The sequence below is a fragment of the Gymnogyps californianus genome, chromosome 23 (genome assembly GCF_018139145.2).
Source record: "Gymnogyps californianus isolate 813 chromosome 23, ASM1813914v2, whole genome shotgun sequence".
In the NCBI taxonomy this organism is placed as follows: Eukaryota; Metazoa; Chordata; class Aves; order Accipitriformes; family Cathartidae; genus Gymnogyps; species Gymnogyps californianus.
This window is the reverse complement of record NC_059493.1, coordinates 1,767,473-1,784,962: the sequence shown is the minus strand read 5'-3', so window position 1 is coordinate 1,784,962 and position 17,490 is coordinate 1,767,473. Positions and strand designations below refer to the sequence as shown.

Here is a 17,490-nt window from a genome sequence, read left to right as displayed (position 1 = left end):
GGCTGTCTGTTTGCCTTGTGTATTTTGGGTAATGATTGCCGGGGGTTGAACGCTGTCCCTGCCGGGGTGGGGGGACGGGGCGCAGCAGCTGGGGTGGGACCACGGGGAGCACTGGTGGGTGCTCCCCCACGTGCAAGGGGAGCAGCCATCGTGTGCTGGGGGAGCTTTAGGGATGCTGCACGGAGCTGCCAAAGTCCTGCCTGGTGTTTCTTGTGCCACACTTACGGCTGGAGCCCCTTGGAGGCCCCCGCTGCGGAGCTGCAGCCGGCTGGGCTGCCCGCCCCACAGTGCCCACAGCACCCCATGCCCCACAGCACCCCATGCCCCACAGCACCCCGCCAGACACCCCGGCCCCCCAGCCAGCTTCACCGGGGAAAAGCACCGAGGGGAGGGTGAAGGGGCATCACGGCCTCTGCTTTGAAAAAGTTTTTGATCTTGTCACTGCTAGAAAACGAGGGGACAGAGGCTAACCAGGCGAGAAGCATCCCTTGCTCCCAGGATCTGTGTTTGGTAAGGAACATGACAGATTGGAGCAGGAACTGTCTGTGTCCAGTACATCCTCCCAGCCCAAGGTGCAAGTTTATTGCTGATGATGTCAAGATGCTTCCAGCTATTGCTCATCTTGAGCCCTTCCGTAGGTTGTGTCCTAATAAAACTCTCGCTTTAAACACTTTGTTACTTTTTTTTCTTGCTTTCAACATCCCATTTTCCAGTGAGAACGGGCTGAGCGCGCTTCTTGTGGACATCTGTGAAGCGGGCACAGGCACTGCTGCCCTGCACACAGGTCGGTTCTGGGTGTGCGAGGGGGCGAGCGCATGGTGGTGGCAGGGAGGTCACAACTGTCTTTGCCTTTCTGAATACGCGGGCCGGAGGAAAGCTGTCGGGCCAATACCCTGGTGCTCCTCAGCGTAGTCCATGACAGCCTCGAACACAGAAGGAATCTGAGGTCCTGCTGTTAGCTGGCAGCTGCTGGGCTGAGGACATGGGGGGATGTTAATGACGATGGGCTTTTGCACATGGGATTATTATTTTTCTTCCTGGCTTGCTGCATTATTTTTCCCCCCGCCCCGTGGGCTTTTCAGCCCCGTTGTTCCACTGGTTTGAAGAATGTGGTTGTTTCATGATGAAGCCTGCCCCCACCCCCCTGCCCTGAGACCTATTCGAAGCTGCCAAATTCAGATTACTTGTGACCTAAATGGGATATAAGCCCCATTCCCCGGAGAGGAGGAGTAGTTGCAATAAACCACAAACCAAAACTGGAATAGGCAGAATTCCCGGCCAAAGTGAACCCCGTTGCAGCTCCATTGGAGGCAGAAGCAGAAGTAACGCAGGCAGGAATTAGCCAAATGGCAACGGCTGGAGGGTCCTCGGTTTGCAGAACTGCGTGAGAGCGGAGAGTGTACGTTTGCTCTATTTTACATCAAATGTGACTGGACTTTTGCATATACGGATTTTGTGTCTGGTTCTGGCTGTGACTTACTGCAGCTTCCTTTTCCCGTTTTTATTCAGCTCGGTAAGTTTTCAGACTGCATCTGGTGGGGCTTCCTCTTTTGGGTGCGTGGTTCCTTGAAGCTCCCACTCATTTCGGTACCGCACGCGCCCCGTGCCACGGGCTGGAGCCGGAGGGGTGACCGGCACGCGGATGGGTGTCACCCCTCGGCAGCTCTAGCCCCTTCCCAGCTCTCCAATGGCTCCCGTCCGTTCCCTGCAGCTCCAGGTGGAAACGAGCCTTCCGTCACTAATGAGGCAAGGCTGGTATTTAACAGTTTTGTAAAACACAAATGGTTGCCACTGAATGGTCATGGTTTTAAAGAATACGACTGTCCGGCAGCAGGGAAAGGGAATGCAACCTGCTGCCATGGGCAGCATGACGGAGCATGTTTTGAAAAGCACACTTATTTACTATGAAGGGCAGGGGACAGGAAGAGAAACAGATAATTTTAAAATAACACATGTACTACGATGGAGTGGTTGCAGTGTCCTGCAGATGTTTCTGTAAGATGAGCATGGCAGGGAGAGTTACATCAATAGACACAAGCGCTTCTTTTGAGAGGCCTGAATAGTAACTTTATTTGCTGCACTGTGGCTTTCCCCGCCTGCAAGAGAGTGGAAAGTAATGTTCTCCAAAGGGTGCAGTTTCTACTAAATCTAGCCCAGCTTCCCCTGCAGCCAGTGAACATGGTTTTAAACAAACAGCGTAGAATTAGAGCTCATCGCTTTGCCACAGAGTCTCTGTAACATTGTGTTGGGTTACTCAACCTTAAAGGTTTGCAAAGTCTAGTAACACAAAACCACACGCTAGTGGCCTGCGTCTCTGTGTGGCTGTGTGTCCTCTGCTAATACTGAAAGTACGGGGGGTCAGCTCCTTCCAGACTTTATTAAGACTTGTTTGACCACCTCTGTTTGCAAGGTCTGATTTCTTAAACTGTCACCGCTTTGGGGGGGGTGGGGGGAACCCAGATTATTTTAAACAAGCAAAACATATACCGAACAATTTTGTGTCCCAGGTTTGTACAGAGGAATTAACAAGAGGAATTGTTCTGCGCGTTAAGTTACAGCTTTGTAAATCCGTGTTTGTGCAAGGCAGAAGTCTGTTCCGATGCTGCAGAACAGGCGGAGGGGTCCCATCTCCCGTCCTGCAGAGATGCCGTTAGCCTCTTTTGGGGTCAGCTCTGCTCCTCTCAGTACACGGTGCACCAGTTGCTGCCGTCGCTGGGCATCAGCCCGCCGGTGATGAGGAGAATCAGATCAACGAACCACCAGATCCCCAGTCCTCCGAGGGTCAGCAGTTTCCCCACGGCGGTCCCGGTGTGGCCCAGGCAGAATCGATCCACTCCGAAGCAACCCAGGAAAAACGAGTAGAGCAGAGTGGTTATAAAATAATGTCCAGTGTACCTGCAATGGAAGCGTTGGGCGGTGCGTCGGGCGGGGGCTGCGGAGGGGGAGGCCGCCCCCGCACCCTCGGGTGAGCGTTCCCCGCCGGCCTCGCCCCGTTTCTTACGGCGGGGCTCCCTCCCGTGGGGGCCGGGAGAGGTGCAGGGGCCGGGTGAGAGGAGAGGGGCCCTCCCGCCCCCGGGGAACGCGTCCTACTTGACGCAGGGCCTGCTGCCCCGCAGGAAGCTCCGCGGCTCGGCGCACTCGATGCCGTCCAGCGCTCGGCACTGCACCCGGGTGCGGTCCACCTCGCCGTAGGCCTGTCCGCCGAACTGCAGGCAGCGCGGGCGCCCTCCCTCAGCCGCGGGCAGGGCCCGGCGGCCGCCGGCAGCGAGGCCCGGCCGAGCCGCCCCCGCCCCTTCCCGCCCGCCCCTCACCTTCACGCAGCCGTGGCCCAGCTCCTGCTGCGCCGTGGCGTTCCCGCCGTGATCCACCGGCTCCTCGCACTCCACGAACTCCTCGGGGCTGCGGGGAAGGAGGGGAGCGGTGAGGGAGGGCGAGGCGGCCGCTCCCCCCCCCCCGCCCCGGCCCGGCCCGGCCCGGCGCGGCGCTCACAGGTAGGTGCAGAGGACGAGCGGCGCTCGCGGGTCGGTGTAGGCCCAGGCGGCGGCGGGTGGCCCCGGCCCGGGCGCGTCGGCCTCGGTGCCGTTGTGTGGGAGGCCGCGGGAGGCGCCGTGCAGCAGCAGCAGGTTGCCGAGCAGCAGCGCGGCCTGCCCGCACAGCAGCGCGTACCCCACCGGCCCGCCCCGCCGCGGCGCCATGGCGGCGGCCGCTGCTAGGAAACGCCGCGCCGCGCCCCGGCTTCCCGGCTTCCGGGCCGCGGCGCCGCCAGCCAATGGGCGCCCGCCGTCTCGCCCCGGGGGCGGGGAACAGTCGCCCGCAGCCAGTCAGAGCGAAGGCGGAAGAAGCTGCGGGGCGGGGCTGCGGCGGGGCGAGGCGGAAGTGCGCGACGAGCGAGGAGGCGATTGGCTGTCAGGGAGCCCTGCCAGCCTATGGGCGAAGGCAGGTGGGCGGGGCACCGGTGCTGGGCGCGGCCTCTCCCGGCCCGCGCCTCGCCCCCGGGGCGGCCGCCGGCACAGCCCCGCCGTGAGGGGCGGCGGGGGGGCGGCCGCGCTCTTCCCTCCCTCCCCGCCGCTCCCCGCGCAGGCCTCCGGCAGAGAGGGGGCTCCGGACGCGCTGCCCCGCTCGGTGTGAGTTGCTGGGGCGCGGTGGGAGCCGTCCGGCGCCGTGAGCCCGCCGCGCGGGAGGGAGCGGCCCGCTGCCGGGGCGGGCCCGCCCGGCTGCTGGCGGAGTGAGGCCTCGCTGCCTGCGGCCGCCCCTTGCCGCCCAGGCGCTCACCCCGCGCCCGTCGGAGGTCCCGCGGTGCCCATCCCGGCACTCGGGGAGCCCTCCCTACAGGGGAGCGCACCCCGTGCCGCCCCCCGGAGAGCTGCCTCTGCCGGGTTCCCCTGCTGTTAGCACCGGGGAAGGCCTCGCCCCGTGTGTCAGTGTGTTGCACGGTAACAAGCAGAGTGAGCTCATCCGCCTCAGCTGAGGCAGCGGCAGGGAGAGGCTCCCCGGGCGGCCGGGGCTCGCTGGGGCGCGTTGGGGCTCGCAGCTTCCCTCGAGCCCGGGCCCGGCGCTGGGGCAGCAGCCCGGCACCCCGAGCAGCTCTGGCAGGTATGGAGAGCCGCCTCTCCCCGCACGTTTGATGGGAGAGAGGGTTTAGGCCGATGGCTCCCTGTGGTATTAGACTGAAAGTCCCCCGTGCGCCTGGCGTGGGGTGATGCCACCTTCCTGAGGGAGCTGTGGCTTTGGCTTCTTCGCTGGTGGTTAACGACTGTTGTTGGGCTGGAGAGCTGCGTGGTGGTACTGCTAGAGTCGGATTTCCTCTGACCTGCAACAGGAATTGGTTTGTCTGTTGGATGTGATGGCCAGCTGTCTCATTAAGCCCTTCTCTAATCATTGAGAGACTTCAAGTGGCTTTAGAAATAGCTTAGAGATTGCACAGCATGTGGGCTGGGTGGCAGCGGATTTTGTTTGCAGCGCTAAGGCAGGCAGAGGAAAGATCACATCGAGTGTGTGTTTTACTCCGCTTTTACACCATTCTGTCAGTGTAAAGCATCTTTGAAATGGGTGTAAATGAAACTCATGCTTTACGGCCTGATGTTTCAGACTTTACCACGTTAATTGCTGGGGGAAAGGCCATGTCCAAAGGGGCTGGGAATGCTGTTGGAGGCGAGAGGCGGCAGCAAGGAAATAAGCAGTCAGGGCAGCAGCAGGTCACAGTCCGGAGGGAGCTGTACAGCCAAGTGCTGCTTGGAGGAGGCTTAGAGCCAGGAGGGGTGAAACTGTGTCTCTGTTCCCTTCAGCTCCCTGAAGTGTGACTCTGGAAGTCTTTTGAAAATAAGTGGGACTTATTTTCCCACTTCCCATTAATAGGAAAACAGGGAAGGGATTTCAAGAGTTGTCTAGACCATCTCCCTGCCCAGAGGAGGGACTAGTCCTGCTTGGATAGTCAAGTAGCAGAATTTTTTTATCCTAACTGCCCTACCCCTTGTACGAAGCGATTGGCATTGGGAGCCCCCCTTGCCTAGTCTTGGTCCTTCTCTGTTATGCTCAGAGAGCTGTAGAGATCTACCTCTGAGTGCTTTCTGGATGAGGCTCAGTGATTAATTGAAGAGAACGGCGCACTCAGCTATATAAAGGTAGAGGGTTGGAGACTGGGATCCTGCTATTGACCCTCCATCTGGACAAGCTGCTGCCTGTTTCCATCAGTTTTCTTCTGCCTCATTTTCTTCTACCTCATTTAATCCCCCCCACAGTGTCTTGAGGTCATGAGATTGGAAATGCCAAGCGCAGCTTGAGACAGGTACGTGGCATTCATTAACTCCAGCTGGAAGCCAGGCAAAACATGTAATTTGATAAGAATGCGTTTGGGAAAGAGCCATTACCAGGATTCGTAGGTGCCCGTCGGCCAGCGATCACTGGTGCGGTGTTAACGAGTGTGCTTCCAAAGCCAGCTGGACTGTTGCTGGTGATGTCAGTGAAGTCCTGACTGCATCCAAAAGCCTTAATCTGTCTTATTTGCAGTGCTTATAAGCAAACACCATGCACGTGGTATGTGGAGAGGATGTGGGAGCCAGCAGGATTGAGGTTGGAGGGAGAACGCGACGCATCTGACTTTGCTGTTTAAAACCACTGTTACATGTTTAGCCAGTTTAGTTGGAGGCCTTACATGCTTCAGTCTGGCAAAGGTACACGTTTGGCATTCACTGGAAAAGGGAGTGTAACAACGGCCAGCCCCATCATGAGGGTTTCTGAGAAATTTATTTTCTTGCTGATTCTACAGCTTTGTTGCAAAGAATTGTGAAAATAACTGCCAAACAGCAGATGTCGTTTGGGGAAATCATTCCGTATCCTCTCCCCTTGCCTCACTGTCTGCTCGAGCACAGTATGGCTCACGAAACCACAGCCCGGCAATGTCTGTCGTGCAGCTCACAAAGCGTCAGTGAACGCCACAAGTACCCACATGGACAAGATTTACACCCTGATACACCGTACTGCCGCTCACGTTGTACATCAGCCTTGCTCCCTTTAGAAACCAGTCTAAAAATCTTCTAAAGCCTCCAGAGGGGATTGGCAGTGACAAAACACAAAGGAGGAAATGCCTCTTTGCGTGGGCTTTCCTTACCACTGCAGAGGAGATGCGAAGGTCCCAGTTATTTGCTGGTCATTACATCTCTGGCCTTGCACCGTCCCCTTCGCTGCATTCCATAGGAAATGGGGCTGCTGTCCCTGCTCTGTCAGAGGAGGTTGGAATGCTTTTGCTTGAAAAACACCAAATTCCCCTCCCTCCCCCAGACATTGAGTGAGGTCCTTTTCAACATCTACCACATAAGCTTTGTTATCACACTGGATGCTACTTTGCCTTTGGTGTAAATCGTTGGTTTTGCATCTTTTTGGCTCAGCAGCCACATCAGCGAGTGATTTCAGCTGGCTGCTGTATTGCATGGCTTACTCTTGTATTACCAATGTCCTGTGGAAATGAGATGTCCAACACACATATTTGGTTTCCATTTGTGTACATTTTTTCTTAGTAAGTTCATTTCTTTGAGGTATTTCCTGTTTCTGCCTTTTATGCCTATTTAAGAGAGTATTGCTCCTATTTAAGCCTTTGAAAGAAACAAACATCCTAATTTTAATATCAAGTAATCTCTAAGGCTCTTGTCTGCAATGGGTTTTCTCACTTTGCCTTATTCTAGTCATAAAGTCTGTGCTGAAGACAACGAACAGGCTGAATCCCAGTGCTTGCCTTTGAGGTTTCATTTGTGACTTAAGACGTTGCAGAGCTCCAGGATTTATTGGTCTGTTTTACCTGGTTCTTCTCCAAAAGCATCTTCTACCGTGTCTGAGCGATAGCTCTGCTGATGTGGGCATTTCAGGTGTGTTTCAACTCGTTGGTCAGATGAGCACTTTAGATTTTTTGTTTCCGAAGTTGGCAGGTTTGCATTTGACCCAAAACGTGTGTTCAGAAGCTGTCCTAGCTTTCTGGCCTCGTTTCTGGTTCGTTTCTGGAGCTTTGAGGTGTGTTGTCTTCAATTCCTTGTATTGTGAGGCTGCAGTAGTGGCGGTGAGTGACAGAAGTCAAGGGAGATGGATGTGGCTCTTGGTAAATACGGACCTGGGAATCTCATGCCCCTCAGGCAGGAACCACTTATTCATGGGATGATTCATGTTTGTGTGTTATTTGTACAGTGCACAGTGGTATCCGTATTTGATCCATGTCATTATCATAATCCGTGGGAAGCCTCCTGTATCTTGGGTAACGCCCAGCTTATGGGAAGCACAGGGTATTACCTGACTCAAAAGCTATGTGCAGCTTCCATCAGGGTTGGAGATATATAACCTCTATGTTCTTTCTAACATCAGGCGGGAATAAAATCCTCTGTCTCACCTTGCAGTATTATACAATTTAGCATGCCGGCTTCCTGCATAGCTTTGTGGTTTGGTCTGTTAGGATACATAAAAGTGGCTTCACAGGGTCAACTTGTTGCCTCCTTCCAACAGGAATGGGAGATTTTCTGGTTGCTGGAGGCTGCGAGGGGGGAAACCTGAGTCGCAGGTCGTCTTCCTACAGCTCCTGCAAACATGCGTGCAGAGTTTTGGAATGTGAAGGGCCAAACAGCTCTTTCCTCTTTAATTGTTCACCGTTGCGACAGCAGTATAGACCCCTTATGAAATCTCAAGAACTCATTGTTAAGGAGAGGGGGAAGACTTGCGCCAATTGCTCAGCCTGTTACGTGTTTATTAATGGCATTTTTTGCATTATGTGCATTCAAAAGCAATTTCTAAAACATCGTAGATGTCGGTCAGACCCCTGTGAGTGAGAACTTGGGTGTGTACGGGTGTTTCTGGCTGATAGCAGTCAAAGGGCACTCACGTCTGGTTCTCTGTTGTTTGTGCTGGTGAGATGCATGTGGCCTTCGGCGTAGGTCTGGCTCTGCACCTACAGTGAGGTATTTTGCTGCATCTGTTTTGTTCAAGAGCAGCGACCTACTAGGGAAAAGAATGTGGATGCTCAAAAAACCCCGTGAAGTACCACACTCAGAAAACCAAGACAGGTTATGGGTATCTGGGAAGTTGTTGGTAAAACTGGATTTTATTTGTTTAGGCTCTCGTACGCTGCTTATCACTGTAGTACGAGGGTGCTTCTCCATCACCCGTTCAGTAATGTGACTGATGTGTCACATGCTGTTTATTTCTCCTCCTCCCGGGGGAAGACGCCGTGCTCCATGGAGTGCCTGGGCCCGGTGTTCAGTGGGTTGCTGCACGCTGGCCGGAGGCAGGTCAGAGCAACACGTATGATGCTTGGAGCGGAGGGCAAAGCCTGTGACGCTGTTTCATTCTGGAGAGTTTTTCTCTTATTCACCTGTATCCCCTGGTTTTGCACGGCAGAGTGCTAAGGTGAAGTTGTGTTTCCACGTGCTTCAAATTTAATGTAGTTCTTTGCACGGGAAGGCCAGAAGGGTCATTGTGTCTGCGGTCTGTGCTGACGCCCGTTCCCTTCAGCAAGCTGCTTCTTCGGGACCCGCTTGCTCTCGGGACTTAGTTGTTTTTTTCTCTAAAAAAAGTACTGGAAATCGTAACGCGAGGTTTCTTCCCGCCTGTGTCACGCGAGGAGGTGTCGTTGGGGTACCCCTCCCGACGCAGCGGGGCTCCTTCGGGAGCGCGGTGTTGCTCCGTGCGGCCGCAGCCCGCCCGGGCTCAGCCCCGGTCCCGCGGGGCCGGCGCGTGATGACATGTCTCGGGTGGGCGCCGGGACGGCCGCCGTTACGGAGCTTCGGCCGGTGCCGCGGGTGGCTGGCTGATGTCCCGCCTCCGAGGGCCCGCCGTTACCGCCGTGCGGGGGCCCTGGGCCGCGGCCGCCGCTCGGCGCCGGGGCCGCCCCTTGTCCGCGGTGCTGCCGGCGGGCGGAGCGGCCCCGCCCCGGGGCGGCGGGGGGCGGCGCGGCGCAGGCCCCGGCCCGGCTCCATAAGGCCGCGGGCCGCCGGCCGGACCCAGCGCGCCAGCCGGGAGGGGCGATGCGGACGCGGAGCGCCATGGCCTGGGCCCGGGCCTGGGCGGCGCGCAGCTGCCTCTGCCTCCTGCTGCTGGCCGCGCCCGGGCAGCCGGGCCGCGCGGGTGAGTGCGCCGGGGCCGGGGCCTGCCGCCGGCACCCCCGCCCGCCCTCCCCTCCCTTCGGCCGGGCGGGCCCGGGCCGGGCGGGCAGGCGGCCTCCGGCCCCAGTTCCCTTTCCCGGGCCCCTTCCTCGTCCTCTCCGCGAGGGTCAGGCTCCCTCCTCATCACCCCCGGGGCTGCCAGGGCCCGGCGTGGCCCTGCGGCCAGCTGAGGGGGTCTGGCAGCCCCCTCCCCTTCCTCGGGGCTGCCAGGGCCCGGCCTGGCCCCGAGGGCTGGCAGGTAGGGTGGGAGAGCCCCCCCCCGCCATTCCCTTTGCCAAAGCGGTGGGGTCCTGCTCGGCTGTCCCCATCTGCCCCGCGATGCGTGGGGCTCTGAGGGCAGGGGGATCTCCCCCTGGGTGGGCAGCACTGGCGGTACACGGTCACGGCGTGGGGGTCACAGGTGTCTGAAGGACCGGGCGGGAGGAGGGTGCTGTGGGTGGCGATACAACCTGGGCCCTGTCCAGGACCGTCTCTGCCAAAATGTTCCTGGTAGATGTTGCACGTGGTCAGAGAGGGGCCGAGAGGACAGCAGGGCCTTTGTCTTAACCCTGAAATGCAAGGAGGCAATCTCGGCCGGTGAGCTGGCGAGGTCCCCTTACACCTGCTCGAGTTTGCAGGCGTGCGGGGAACGCTGTCGCTGTGCTCTCCAGCCCTCCTGTGCCAGGCTAGGCGGTCTGCTCTCCAGATGCTCTTCCAGGCTCTTACTAGGCAGGTGGCAATCCGTGTACAAGAAAGCCTGGAAAACAGGCGGTGGGGTGGGCAGCCTGTTCACGGGTCTCCCAGAAATTTGTGTGAACAGATCCTGGGTACAACCGTGGAATTTCCCTGCCCAGAGGATGTTTCATTTCTGCATTGAGGTGACAGAACACCCACATCGTTTCCACTGCGTTTCAAGGGACACGTGCAGGGGCCTGTGTCTTCCCCCTCTCTCTCTGGGTGGCCTTAGGCATCGTGGAGCCAGGGCATCGCCTGTGCTGGCAGAGCCAGGCACGGGGCAGGACCCTGGCCGGCTGCTCTCCCCTGAGGAGGACCAGAGGCTGCGTCCTGGGGCAAGAACTCGGGCGCAGCACAGTGCCATCGCTAATGGCAGTGAACGGACACCGAGCTCTCTGTATGGGTTTTTAATGAGTTGACGCTCTGCTGTCTTTATGGGCTGTTCATGAATTGAAACCGTTCTGTTTATGGGCTTTAGTGATGCTGATTCTGACATTATATATACATGTTAGGCAGAAATGTGTCCTCTGTCGTTGTTTTCCTCCTGAAGGGATATATGTGCTGTGTTAAACTTCTGTGTTTATCATTAATGCATAGTTTTATAGTCAGGACTTCCTAATGGAGGAATCTTTTCTAAAACTAATATTGATGCTTCATGCTGAGAAACAGTGCTCTTGCGGTGGGTATCCCTCCCTGAGGGATTCTGTGCTGCGAATCTCTTGCCTCTCACTTGGCGTGTTGTTACTGGCGGTTGTGAGCTGTGCGCTAGACGAAAGCCAAGCTTTGAAAGGTGGCTGTTGGCTTGTGATGGAGGTAGCACGGCATGTGGGAAACTGCCTTGCCAGAGCGCCGAGGAGCGAAGTCTTAAATGATGCATCTCCGGGTATTTGGTGCTTGTGCTTCCAGGGGACTGGTCGGTGTTTTGAGGAATAGTGTTCCAGTTCCTAACTGTGGGTGGGAGGAAACACGGGTCACTGAGTTACTGGTGGTGGATGGCAGTGTTTCTCTCTGCCTTCTGAAGTCTCTGTCCCAGCTAATAATGCCAAATCTGCGATGAAAGATAATGGACCTCCTTTGTCTCAGGTCTGAGCGTGAAGGAGAGGGGAGAAACGAGTCACCTGTTTCAGTTCATCCAGGAACTTCCAACTTTTGGGTTGGAATGTAGGTGCTTTGGACACAATAAACAGGGATATGAGGCAGAAATGGGGTGTTACCGGAAACTAGTAATTGAAAATTCCTGAATGAACATAATCATATAACGATGTGTAGCCTTAAGGGATTTGTGTAGTGTAGTGTAGATTTTCCTCTCCTATTTGTGTCCGTAGGAGGCCTCAGTGTTTGGCTGTATAAATTCGTAAAGAAACCATCTGGCATTGCCATAGGCAGGGACTGTGGTTTTCGCTACTTGGTCTCTTCCCCACTACTTGGTGTCATACACACACCAGCGTGTTCTAGCCATGCTTTACCAGTTTTTAAAGGAATTCTTAAAGTGTCTAAACACTTTGGTTTCAATTTTCTGGGGAGATGCAATGTTTGGTTAAGATAATTCCTTTGTTCAGCTCATGAAAAACATAGCGCTGCCTCACCCATATTTCAACAAATCTGGGACAATCATTCAGCAGAGTAAAGAGGGTTTTTGTGGTTATTTCCTCCATGTGAAGAATAAAAAGAGGAAAGAAATTTCAGTGCAGCTAATGTTGCCTCTTGTAGTGCTTTGTTTTCGGAAACAGGAAGTTTGAAACATGGCTTTAGTTTTTGCATGTCTCGATCATTCTCATTTCTCAAGCTAAAATTAAAAAAAAAAAAGTTTATTTGCTCAACTCTACCGAGTTCTGTGATTGAATTTGTATTGTGTGGTTTCCTTTGGTGGCCAAATTTAAAGATAGCGACATCTCCAAAGAGAAGCGTTCCCACGGACCTCTGCTGTGTGAAGCGAGCTGACATCTACACAGCCGACAAGATGTGGAGGAAACAAGTGGGCTCTGTGTGCGAGGAGCTCCTCTCCATGGGCAAGGCTGTCACGATGGAAGGGCACAGACTCCAGGGCCATTGACCCAGGAGGAAGGGTGTCCTGGTGAGATGAATCGTCTTGGACTAGAGGATAGTGTGGCTTTGCTCTGTTTCTCCTTGTAAGAAGGTTCCAAGGTGGAGAGGATGTTGTGACAGTACCAGAGAACCAGAGCGATAGTCCTTTTTGTGGAACAAGAGTAGCTGTTGTCTTGCAGACAAATTAGTGTGGCTTTAGAAAGGGCAGAAGGAATAGTAAGAGTCTAGACAGGAAACACTTACAGCATAGGTCAGGATTTCAGCAAGAGGGAGGTAAGAATATTCTAGGAAGTACTGCTGTAGAAGAGCTCAATGTCCTCGTTAATGTCCAACACCCCCAGTAAAATACTAAGAGAAATTACATTAACCGTTCTTGCCAGCTTTAATGTTAAACAAATACTCCAGGTGAGCAATAAATCCAGTAGATGAATTTGCTTCTCTTGCCATGATAGTTGGTCATCTTTTCCTACCTTCTAAAAAGGCACTGTGACACAAGGAGACCCACTCGGTCTGAAGATTTAGAGCAAGGGAGGGAGGAGACGGAAAGAAAAGTCACAAGGAGGAGTACCCTGCAGAAGAACAGCTGGCCAGGTGTTCCCGGGTGCTTTGGAGAAGGAGCACCACCAAGGCACTCTTCAGCCTTTGAGGTATGGGAGGAACTGAAACTGCTGGCTTCGTAGGAAATGTTCCTACTTTTAGCAGACTATTTGTTAGCTTGGTGTTTTGTATAAATCTCTAAATATTTTTAAGTGGACTTGGATAGTATTTACATAGTGAAAGTGAAGGAGATTTTTGCTTCCAGTAATCCAAAGAGTAAATCTTACTACAGCTGTCAGTGGAAAGGTCAACTGCACCTAAAAATGCTTTTCCTAGTATGTAATCGATTGAAGGAATACACCGAAGAAGTGATTGGTGGTTACATGTCATTCTGGAAGGACATCTGTAGGTCAGTTCACAGAAGTTCCTCCTCAAACAGATACTGCTTGGCAAAGTGCTTTATGATTTTGAAAACGGGATACAGAGAATGCGTATTGAGTTTGCAGTTGATACCCTTCCAGTCAGACAGGATTCAGGCACCTTAAAGAAGAGTTAGCAATCCCAATAATGTGAACATGAGAGAAATATCTGGCAGAAAGATGCGGCTTTGAAAGGGCGGGTGCAAAGTGTTCTGCTGAGGTGGTAATAATTGTCTGCACAAGTACGAGAGGGTGAAAAATGGGGTGCAGGAGCACGTTGGCAGGAAAGGAAATGAGTGTTAGAGTAGGTTAAATGACAAGTGAATCAGCCATGCTGTCTGTTACGGAAGAAAGATTAACCTGTGGAGATACATAAACACACAAAGCATGTGAACCGTGATACTTATGAGGCCTCACTGGACTGTTGTGTCCTGTTTTGGATCCTTTCTCAGGATAGCTACCGTCTAACTGGACAGTAGAGCCTAGTATGAATGGTCAGAGATCTAAGAGAGGATCCACAAAGAAATATTGGATATTGGCCTTTACTTAGTTGAAGAAAAGGAGAGGGGAGTGTGACAGCACACTTTGAAAATCTAAAAATTTGCAGCCAGACAGAAGGGGAGTAAACTGTCCACCTCCTTTGGGGATTAGAGATACGGCTTAAAACACAGCGAGGGAAATCCATTGGACATCAGGAATGCTTGTTGGGAGATGCGTTGTGTGGAACTGATCCTACCCTGGGGCCCGAGGATGGACTAGATGGCTGCGTAAAGCTTTTAGCACTTCTTCTAGTGAGCAGTCTGCTGCCTAAGTGTCGGATGACTGGTGCAGCTGACCTCATCATTAATTGTAATCGATTGTAGCAACGGTTGATTTAATGAGTTTGTGTATTTAATGCTTTAGCAATGTGCTTCTTTTGACTCAGACATGCACACAGCTAATAGAAGATTAAAACTTATTGTGCTAACTGATGCTCTAGGTTTAATATGGTTGTGATCAAACCTTTACATTTATAGTAAAATGGCTAAAAGTTCCTAGGGTGGATGCAGGCATGGGATAAATCTGAAGAGAAAGTTAGCAGTCTCTTACTTCTGTGTGGTGCTGATTTTTTTCCTGACTGTATTTCCACTCTCACGTAGGGACTGAGTAAATCGAAGTAGGCAAATACAAGTAAATGGTCATACTGGGTGTCCTCTCTCTGAGTTTCACTGATAGACAGCTGTGAATAAATTTGGTTAGTATCAGAGGAATTTTAGTGTTTTGCTTATTGTACAGAATGATGCTCTTCGGTATCACTTGTGATGCTGAAAGCAGTGGGGGATCCGAAAGGGGTGGTCAGAGCAGAAATCGAGCCCTGCAGCCATTGCTGGCAGTCCCAGCGCACTGCTGGGCCCTGTGATGCTGCAGGTGGAATGGTTTGGAGCCTTGTCTCTGCAAATCCAGTCCTCCTCCTCGGTGTGGGAAGGGTGGTTTTTTTGCACGTTCCTTGTTAGTGTCTGTCTGCAGCCGGAGCTGCAGCTGGTCACATGCTGATGAGCTTGTTTTTATTAAATTCATTTGTTTTGTGGTGTAATAGGCTACAGTCTAAACTTTCCTGTTTCTTTTTTTTCTTCTTTTTTTTCACTTCCACTGAAGAGTGTATCTTTGACCTCACTTTAGTAGGCTTGGGAAAGAGTTACGGTAAAAGAAGGGTGATAATTGGGATGAACTGTTCAGTGTGGGTGGATGTAGCCGTGTGCTGTATTTCTGCAGCTGAGCCAACGATCAGCAGGCATGCCAAGGTCTGTGAAGACAGGAGATGCAGCTTGACTTTTGCTGCATATAGATCTTACCTGTCGGCGAGTGAATACCCTAACAGCTTACCTCAGCGTCTGGAGAGCCGTAATGGCAGTGACACGTTTCAATGGTTTTCAAGCTCCCGCACGCCATGGAACGTACACAGAATTCCTACTGTGGATTTGGGGCGGGGAGGGGAAGATGATTCACATCTTCCTAGCTGCCTCCGATGCTTGGTAATTAAAGGCAGTCTTTAATGAGACAAGATAAATATAGTGGATGCAATTGTGTTTTTCTCCTTGGAAATACAATCTCGACTAGTGTTACACCCAAGAATGAATGATAAGAAGCACATTCTCAGTGGTGACGTGTAGTACAACTCAGACAGCAGCCTTGGCCAGTGGCAGGAAGCACCTGAGTACAAGAAGTCCTGTAAGTTAGTGGAAAATTTATTGCAAACTACTGTGCTTGAGAACCATATTTACATTGCACTGAAGTTTCTCAAAAGGGGGTGGAGAAAAAGCTACAAAAAATAGCATACCTTAGAAAAACAGAATATAAATATCTTCAAACATCTTCTGTGGAAAACAGCTGAGTATCTGGGCTGGGTTTTTGCTGTCACTTCTGCCTTTCCTTAATTGCAATGAATTAAACCACCTTTACTTTGTACTGAAATATATGAATGAATTCTCTTGGATAGTAACCGTCTTGACTGGAGGGTAGCATCTTAATACCGATGTGGTTGCAGGAACCTATCTGATAATGCCTTCACAGCATGCTGGAACCTAGCGTTTATCTAGACTGCTGCGATAGCTGCAAACTGCCTTGTCCTTGCTAGAATTTCGCCTCGTGCTAATTAGGTCAGGCTGAGTGTGTTTTTCTTCCCTGGGTGAGATAAGGGCTGAATGTGTCAGTCACTAGAAGGAGCGGTGGGTGCTAGGGGGGACTTGAGGTGGCCAGTGTATTATTGGATTTAAGGACATATCTCTCAAGATTTGTGTTTCTTGGTAGGAAAAAGGCCTGTCCCCTAGTAACTAGCCTTTTTAGGAGGAAGATTTAGGAGCAGGGTTGTCTCTTGCATGTTCTAATTTCTGCTTCGTTGCACTTGTCCCTTTCATTGCATTTTTGATTAACTAGTCTGGTGCCCTCTTTGAGGGTTGCTAGTGATGTGTGAAATGTTGCGTGGGGCAGTCAGCATGGAAATCAGCTCTTTATAAAGTGAGGGTCAATGCCATGGAGATACCTGCCGGAACGGATGCTTTTGTCCTGGGCGGTGCTGGTGAAGGGGTGTGCTGTGCTTTCAGACACTGCGGAGCGGTTTTGTCCCAGTGAGAATCCCGCAAAACAAACTCTTCTCTTCTGTACATCAGCAGTCTTGTTGTCAATTTGATTTGTACTGAAACATGGGGAGAGAAACGATGTTTTTGCCAGAAGAGGAAAGAGAACTGAAAGCTAAAGAGAAAGCTATTTGCATTAAGTTCGAACTTTTAACGTGAAGGCTGCTTTTCTCTTTTTAATTCCACTAGAAAGCAAGGTGGTGCCTTCCTACCCTTATATTTTAGCTTGTTGTAATAGGAAGCACTTTGTTAATCAAGACAAACGCGCCCTCCTCCTCTGTTGAATTGTGCCCACGATGAAGGGAAGAATAAGGCATTGTACCTGAAATCACCTCCCAAACTGGTGGTAGTGAAGGGAGGGAAGGAGAGCAGAAGGTGAGGGGAGGACTGTCAGAGTATTCAGAGAGCTGAAAATTGTACTCTTGTAGTGCCATTTCTCTAAGGGGAAGCCTCACGGAGTTGCACTCTTCCCAGAAATCCCTCCCAGTTTTGCTAGCTTCGTATGATGATTCACTCCTTTGTCTTCTGCTTCCAAGCTGCTTTTGGGGAGGCACGCTGCTTTCTGAGTGCTGCGAAGATTATCCGTGCCCTGCTGTTTCTGTAGCGCGAAGACTCTCCGAAGAGAGTCTCCAAAACTCTGTCCAAATGTCACAGTGTCACATCCCCCGCTAATAAAGGCACTTCTGGACGGCAGTGGGGAAGTAACAAGTGCAGAGCAGCGACGTGCAAGAGCTCGGGACCGGATACGAGCGAAATGTGTGGTTGGAAATGACAAATGTAGAGAAGTGATTTGCCCGAGTATGTACTTTTGGTGGTTCATCCCAGGGAAGGAAGCAGCCCTTCCCTCCCCTGTTTTCGGGCCAAGGAGGTGTTGACACTCTACTTTCTGTAGCCTGTGAACATAAGGGCTATTCTCAGGAAGTTTATCTCTGCTTTTTTAATACCTTTTTTCCAACAATCACTGAAATTAATGAAACTTCTGCCGCAGTATGTGTACTATGTTATTTCTTGAGAAACAGCATAGCT

At 52.6% G+C, this 17,490-nt stretch overlaps 1 protein-coding gene across 1 annotated transcript; it reads right to left on the bottom strand.

Moving 5' to 3' along the window:
• Window positions 1-1,920: 1,920 nt before the first annotated feature.
• TM2D2 (TM2 domain containing 2) lies at window positions 1,921-3,695 on the bottom strand. The gene is made up of 4 exons (XM_050910255.1): window positions 3,490-3,695; window positions 3,312-3,399; window positions 3,091-3,206; window positions 1,921-2,895 (listed from the first exon to the last, which is right to left on the bottom strand). The coding sequence occupies exons 1-4, from the start codon at window positions 3,693-3,695 to the stop codon at window positions 2,682-2,684; spliced, it is 624 nt and encodes a 207-aa protein (XP_050766212.1). The 3' UTR covers window positions 1,921-2,681.
• Between the last annotated feature and the right edge of the window lie 13,795 nt (window positions 3,696-17,490).